This window comes from Nicotiana tomentosiformis, chromosome 3, assembly GCF_000390325.3.
Source record: "Nicotiana tomentosiformis chromosome 3, ASM39032v3, whole genome shotgun sequence".
Taxonomy (NCBI): Eukaryota; Viridiplantae; Streptophyta; class Magnoliopsida; order Solanales; family Solanaceae; genus Nicotiana; species Nicotiana tomentosiformis.
In genome coordinates, this window is record NC_090814.1 from 13,193,768 (window position 1) to 13,201,564 (window position 7,797).

At 34.2% G+C, this 7,797-nt stretch overlaps 1 protein-coding gene across 2 annotated transcripts; it reads left to right on the plus strand.

The window, feature by feature from the left end:
* The first annotated feature begins 2,719 nt into the window (after positions 1–2,719).
* On the plus strand, positions 2,720–7,154 carry LOC104110482 (zinc finger CCCH domain-containing protein 30). 2 transcript variants are annotated; one of them, XM_009619990.4, is made up of 2 exons: positions 2,720–3,114; positions 4,374–7,154. In XM_009619990.4, the coding sequence occupies exon 2, from the start codon at positions 4,473–4,475 to the stop codon at positions 6,564–6,566; it is 2,094 nt and encodes a 697-aa protein (XP_009618285.1). In that variant the 5' UTR covers positions 2,720–3,114; positions 4,374–4,472; the 3' UTR covers positions 6,567–7,154. The 2 variants fall into 2 exon arrangements, with proteins under 2 accessions (XP_009618285.1, XP_009618286.1); XM_009619991.4 differs by lacking the exon at positions 2,720–3,114 and adding an exon at positions 3,215–3,857.
* Positions 7,155–7,797: the final 643 nt, after the last annotated feature.

Sequence of the window (7,797 nt, forward strand, 5' to 3'; positions counted from 1 at the left end):
CCTTTATTAGATAGTGTTAATCTTAATTGTTTTCCAATTCTATTAACGAATGAAAATATCAATTACCTTACAGGAAACAAGATACCGACTTTTATAAAATCAAATTTTATACAATTTTTATGCTTAATTCATGAAATATTAACTTTTATGTTTTTTACGTTGAATGAAAAGCTACATAATTTTATCGAATTATACTACAAGATCTTCGAGAACAAATCTATGTCCTTGATTTCCTTCTCTTCCCCTAAGTTTGCTTCTCTTTTCATTTTTAATATAATGAATCAATCTTATAATAATATTCTTAAATTCAAGAACAGTAAAACTTTAATTTAGTTATTCGTTTGACAAAAAACTTTAACCCTCTAAAGGAAGAATTTTTTTTTGATTCTCCCGCGAAAATTTATCCTTCTTTAAACGGAAAAGGGCCATATATGCCAGTGAACTATGCGAATTAGGACATATATGCCCGTCATTAATAGTTTGGCACAAATATACTCAATCAGTCCAATACTTGCTCATTAATGCCCTTAGTTTAACGGAACCATTATTTTGTCTTTCTTAAATAATTAATAATCGGACCCAACCAAAATCTACTCACCTGATTCATTAGGACCCGACCCACCCTTATTTCAAAGATATTTTTTGATATATTATTTTTGTTTGATTGAGAAATTGTGTGATAATCATATTTATTTATTTGAGTAATTTGATAATCGATTTTTTTTTGTTATACATCATTTCGGGAAGTAATCCTACTAAAAGTAGTAATTGATATTTATTTATTATTTTAATAATATAATATTCGAATTAGTTTGTGCTTTCTTCAATCATTTTACCATCTATTTTTATTTTTTTCACAATCTATTTGTATTTTTCACCAATACAAATACAAATAACTCCATGTTCACTATAACTTAACCTGATGGATCCGTTTTTTTTTTGTTTAGATAAGTGATCTTTATATGATTGATTATAAGTTTATTGGATTATTTTCTGCATTACAAATTTGTTATGAAATAAGTAATAAATTGTTAAAATAGTGGTGCTTCTTTTCCACTTTTATTAATTAATTATTTCATAACAAGCACCATTGTTAAATCAGTGGTGCTTCTTTTTTATTTTTATTAAATAACTATTTCATAACAAGCACCATTGAGAAAAATAAAAATAGATGGTAAAATGATTGAAGAAAGCACAAACTAATTCAAATATTATATTATTAAAATAATAAATAAATATCAATTACTACTTTTTAGTAGGATTACTTTCCGAAATGATGTATAACAAAAAATAAATCGATTATCAAATTACTCAAATAAATAAATATGATTATCACACAATTTCTCAATCAAACAAAAATAATATATCAAAAAATATCTTTGAAATAAGGGTGAGTCGGGTCCTAATGGATCGGGTCAGCAGATTCTGTTTGGGCCCGATTATTAATTATTTAAGAAAGATAAAATAATGATTCTGTTAAAATAAGGGCATGAATGAACAAGTATTTGACGGATTGGGCATATCTATGCCAAACTATTAATGACGGGCATATATGTCCTAATTCGCATAGTTCACTGGCATATTCGACCTTTTTCCGTTCTTTAAATAGGTGGCATCATGCCAAAGAAACAAAAAGGAATGATACTAAATTAAGGAAAAAACAAATCAAAGAACTTCGTAGGCATTTGGACATAAAAATTATAATTTTTAAAAAAATATATTATTTGGAGTTAATTGAAAAATGATATTAGCAATTTGAAATTATATTTGAATATGCAAACACTTGGAAAAATATTGTATTTTTGTGTTTGGCAAAAAAAGTTATTTTGATTTTTTTAAAAAAGTGATTAAAATTACTTTTTGATTTTAAAAAAACTCATTTTCAAAAAATCTCTAAAAACTTATAAAATTTTATAAACAGACATATTTTTGAAAAAAGAATTCAGGAAAAAAAGAGAAACATACGTGGACAAACGGGTCCCTAATTTAAAGTCAAAGTTGCCGCTTACTTTTCTGAAAGTTTTCATAATGAAAAATTGATAGCTTAATATTTTAAATAAAAACATCGTAAATGATAAATTTGCCCCCACACCGTTTTTGAAAAATTGAGAAAAGAATTGATAGCTAAGTTGCCCGACACGGCATTTTAGGTGTCGCACTCGTATCGTCACGACACTAGTATGGGTGTGGGTATGAGATCTGTATCGGATCTGGTCAAATAATTTTGGGTACTTTGACCACGACGAGAAGAAATATTCGAGACAAGATACAATTTGATTTCCAAAATTAAAACAAAAACTAGGGTGAAATTTGAAGAAAATGGCATATCTTATCTAGTAAATCAATCTTTTACTATCTAAAACTTGAGAAAAAAAAAATCCACACTTTACAAGCTATACGTAATTATTCGATAAAATTTCTCTTAATTTAGAAATATTTTTATATTTTTGAATTATTTGTAGCTGGATCTGGATCTGTGCACTCGTATCCGTACTAGGATCCGTATCCCCGAATTTCAGAATTTACATCTCGAAGAATCCGACTTCTAGATCCGCACTCGTGTCGGACACATACGGGCGTTCGAGCGACTTAGATTGATAGCACAATATTTTATTCTCTATGAGCAATGTGTGTGCTTACTTTACATATATATATATATATATATATATATTGACTACTAATACTAGGACTTCAATTCAACCAAAATTTTAGAAAAGGAGAAAGAGAGGAGGGAGGATTACTAGTAGTACTTTATAGTTTACATAGTACTAGACTATATTATTATTATTGTTTTAATTATTATTATAATATAATAATAGTGACAGTATTGAGCAGTTGAAGAAAAAGAAAGAGAGAGAGAGAGAGAAAGAGCATAGGAAATGGAGAAGAGAAAATGAAGAAGAAGCTATCTCCCTCTCTCCTTGTGTTATCATAACTTTCTTGTTTTTTCGCTCTCTTTTCTCTCTCTAGACCTGTAAAAATCAAGTCTTTTTCCTATTTTCAATCTCTCTCTCTTGCTAAGACAAAAGCTTGCTTGTTGATGTTGCTGTTGTTGGTGGGGACTTATACAAAGACAAAAGCTTCATTCTTTGTTATTATTAGCTGAAAATTTTGGTGAGAAATGCTTTACTTTAATATCAGTGTTATGTATTTTACTTGGAGTATCTGTTACTTTGGATGGTTATTTTTTTATATTTTTTTTTCGCTTTGTTATTTTTCTGTTCTTTTTATCTTCCTTGTTTTTTCATATTGAATATGAGAAAAATGGGTTTTATGTATGTATAGTTGAAGATTGAGTTTGTTTTGGATTTTGGAAAATGATTTTTGGTGTAGACCATTAATCCCCTTTTGACCTTTTGTTTAATCTGTTAGTGGGAAAAGTTTTTTTTTCCGATTCTCTTCTTGACTTTATTTCTTTGCTTCTTGCTGAAGAATTCCTTGTTGGTAATTAATGTCTTTTTATTTTTTTGTTATTGAAGTACTTAATTGTTTGCTTTTAAAAGGAGTTGGTTTTGTTTTAAGCATCTTGTTTTGAAGAGTTCTCTTGGGTTCTTCAGTAATGATCAAAAAGAAAAAGAAAAAGAAAAGGAAAATATTGATTCTTGAATAGATTTTCTCCTTTTCTTTGTCAGAGAATGAAATTTGCAATTGAGAGAAGTAGCATGTGGATTTTACAGTAGGTTGCCTAAGTCATAGTCTTTCTCCTTCCTTTTTCTATTTTTCCATTTTGGTACAAAAACAATATAGGCAGCCTAATCCCGCAAGTAGGGTCTTGGAGGATATCAGAGAGGGTGCTTCCAATAAACCTTCAGTTCAAAGAAAGCATGGTCACAGCAGAATATTATTTTTCCATTTTGGTAAAGAATAGTATTATTTATTGGTTGCCATTAGTCTCTGTGATATGTGGCTTTTCTTTATTGTTTTGAGAGTCAGAAAATAGGATGAACCCTTTTTAATTTAGTGTTTCCTCACCTAGCAAAAGAGGCATCTTTCCTTTTCCCTTCTGTTTACAATTGATGGGAAATGTATTGTTGTTTATGAATTTCTAGCATTTTTGTTTTTGGTTAGAGCTTAGTGATTAGTTTCTTTGTCTTGGCTGTAGCATTGTCTGTTGACCAAATATGGTGTAATTTATATAGTGCTTTTTCAAAATCTGTCAAAAAATGCAATAAGCTGAAATCTGCGAATCTGCCACTAGAGTTGACTTTCTATCTTGACAGAGAGATTGTTGTTGATTCTTATTTTGTTTGCCTATTGAATTGCATTAGCAGAAGGCTAGCTTTTTCTCTCATTAGCTTTGGATTGATCATACGAGACTGTGCTTGGTACATTATGTTTTGATTCTAATGCTTCGTTTCATTTTTTGTTTACAGTGGATCCCGAGATGAAAGTATGTGTTCTCGACTGCAGCTGTTGAAAAGCATTTTTTATTCAACTGTAGCATCAGCTTTTGTATTAGTTGGATCACTACCATGAACATGAATCATCTGACTGTTGAAACTGAAGATTCTTTTGTTAGCTTGCTTGAACTAGCGGCCAACAATGACATAGTAGCATTTAAGAGATTGATGGAGCATGATCTATCCGGTATTCATGAGGTTGGACTGTGGTATGGGCGCCAAAAGGGCTCAAGGCAAATGGTTTTGGAGCATAGAACTCCTTTGCTGGTCGCTGCTACATATGGCAGTATCGATGTTCTGAAACTGATTCTGTCTTTACCTGAAGTTGATGTGAATCAATCATGTGGCCGAGATAAAAGCACTGCTCTTCACTGTGCTGCGTCTGGTGGGTCTCGGAATGCTGTTGATGCTGTCAAAATGCTGTTAGAAGCTGGTGCTGATCCAAACTCTGAAGATGCCAATGGCCATCGCCCTCAGGATGTCATTGTTGTATCTCCAAAGTTTCACTCAACAGAAACATCCCTGGAGAGCCTTCTTAAAAGTGATACAACGGGAAAGTGTAGCCTAAGGTTGTCAACAGCCACTTCGAACTCAAATTCTCCACCACTTTCGCCTTCCCCTGGAAATAGATCACCTTCTTCTACTTCAGACTCGACTTCTTCCCCAAAGAGTGCAAAGTCTGATGACCTCCCTGTGTCTTCTGCATCTGAGAAGAAAGAGTACCCCATTGACCCCTCCTTGCCTGACATTAAAAACAGCATCTACTCTACAGATGAATTCAGAATGTTCTCGTTTAAGATCAGACCTTGTTCTCGTGCATATTCTCATGATTGGACTGAATGCCCATTTGTCCATCCTGGTGAAAATGCTCGAAGAAGGGATCCAAGAAAATATCACTACAGCTGTGTACCTTGCCCTGAGTTCCGTAAGGGAGCTTGCCAACGAGGGGACATGTGCGAATATGCTCACGGGGTATTTGAGTGTTGGCTGCATCCTGCTCAGTATCGAACCCGACTTTGCAAAGATGGTACAAAGTGCAATAGAAGAGTTTGCTTCTTTGCCCACACACAGGAGGAACTCAGACCCCTGTATGTCTCTACTGGTTCCGCTGTTCCCTCGCCTCGCTCGAACACCTCTGCTGCCAATGCCATGGATTTTGCAGCAGCTATGGGCCTTATTCCAGGTTCTCCTTCGTCGGTCCGTGTCATGTCCCCATTACCTTTCACTCCTCCGATGTCTCCCTCTGCTAACGGCGTCTCAAACATGAGTTGGCCTCAACCAAATGTTCCAGCATTGCATCTTCCTTGCAGCAATTTCCAGTCCAGTCGCTTGAGGTCATCACTACATGCAAGAGACATCCGTGCTGAAGACTTAAACTTTGATATGCAACAACAACAGCAGTTTATAAATGAATTCCCCTGCCTATCACAGTCCAGTGTGAATGCTAATTCTTTGAACCGTTTAGCTCATCCTAAGACCCTAACTCCTTCAAATCTTGAGGATTTATTTTCTGCAGAATCTCCTAGATATTCTGATCAGGCATTAGCTCAAGCAGTTTTCTCCCCTACCCACAAGTCTGCAGTTCTCAATCAATTCCAGCAGCCGCAGCAGAGCATGTTATCTCCCATTAATACAAAATTTTCACCAAAAAATGTTGATAATCCTCTATTGCAGGCTTCTTTCGGGGTTCAAACACCGGGAAGGATGTCACCCCGAGGAATGGAGCCAATATCACCTATGAGTTCCCGTGTGTCTACGCTTTCTCAACGTGAGAAGCAGCAGCAATTTAGGAGTCTTAGCTCTCGTGATCTTGGCTCCATAGCTTCTGCTGTTGTTGGCTCTCCAGTAGATACTTGGTCGAAGTGGGGTTCCTCTACCGGAAATGCAGATTGGGCTGTCACTACTGAGGAGTTTGGTAGGTTAAAGAGATCATCGTCATTTGAGCTTGCTAACAATGGAGAAGAGCCTGATATCTCGTGGGTTCAATCTCTTGTCAAAGAATCACCACAGGAGTTGAAAGACAAAGCTGCATCTCGTGTCTTAGGTCTCGCAGGCTCTACTGCAGATCTCGCTGAAGATTCGACTTCGAATTCCCAGATTGAACAATTTGATCAATTGAATGCATGGATGGAGCAAATGAAGCTTGATAAGCTAATGGCTCAGTAAAAATATCCTTATTTTCATTTTGCCGGGCCTTGGCGTTTTCATAACATAAGATTTTGGTAAAGAGTAACCTTTTTACATTGAAGGGGAGCCTTGGAGCAACGGTAAAGTTGTCTCCGTGTGATCTATAGGTTACGGGTTCGAGCCGTGGAAGTAGCCACTAATGCTTGCATTAGAGTAGACTGTCTACATCACACCCTCTTGGAGTGCGGCCTTTCCCCGGACCCTGTGTGAACGCGGATGCCGTTTTAGTAATCTGTCTACATTCTTATGGTTTCTTCATGCTGGCTTCTGAGCAGGTCAACTGTAAGCAGAGAAGAAGCCAGCAAAGGAGCTCCAAAATTCTGAAAAATATTATTTTTCTTTATTATTTAAATTAATTATTTATATCAGGTAGTAGAAGAATGGGTTATTGAGAAATGAGACCCGGTGCAGGTGATGTTTCTTCAATATTATTGTGTAGTCTCTTAGTCAAAAAAGTTTTTACCTTGATTTAAGTAGACTGATATTTCATTGTACTGAAAAAGGGATTATCAGCATTTGTGACAATTCAGCATTGATATGAAGTTATTTCATTTTCAAGATTGTTAATATTTTCTGAGTTTTGGTACTATGCTTATTTTAAAAGAGAAGAAACACAGATATAAAGGTAAGCGACGATATCTTTCTGCTACAAAAAAAAGGTTTTTCTTACTACTGATTCTATGGAGTCTTGGAATAATGTTAGTGCTAGAAAATGGTATGTAAATGTACATGTGAATAATCATCTGATGTAACACGAAGTTCAAAGTAATTGGAATTGGAATCCATATCCCTTCATCTGATTTTATTCTATCTTTAAAATACACTTTGTCATTCTTTGTGTTTCCTACAACATGATATAAATATATACCAATTGTCTTGGATTGCGCTCTTAGGGTCTAGTAGTCGATGAATTGAGTACAATTTTAAAGATTAGGGTTCAAATTTCAATAAAGATAATAGTATGTAATTTTTTCTCATCTACCTAAACTTTAATGGGCATTATCTGTATTGGTGAGATTAACAAATATTTATGATATAGTGGGCGTTTGGACATAAAGAATTGTAAAATTAAAAAAAAAAAGGAAAATTTTTTTCAAGTGAAAATATTATTTAAAAATTAGAGTTGTGTTTGGACATGAATATAATTTTGGGTTGTTTTTTAAATTTTGTGAGTAATCTGAGTGAAAGTTTTGAAAAACAGTTTTTTGAA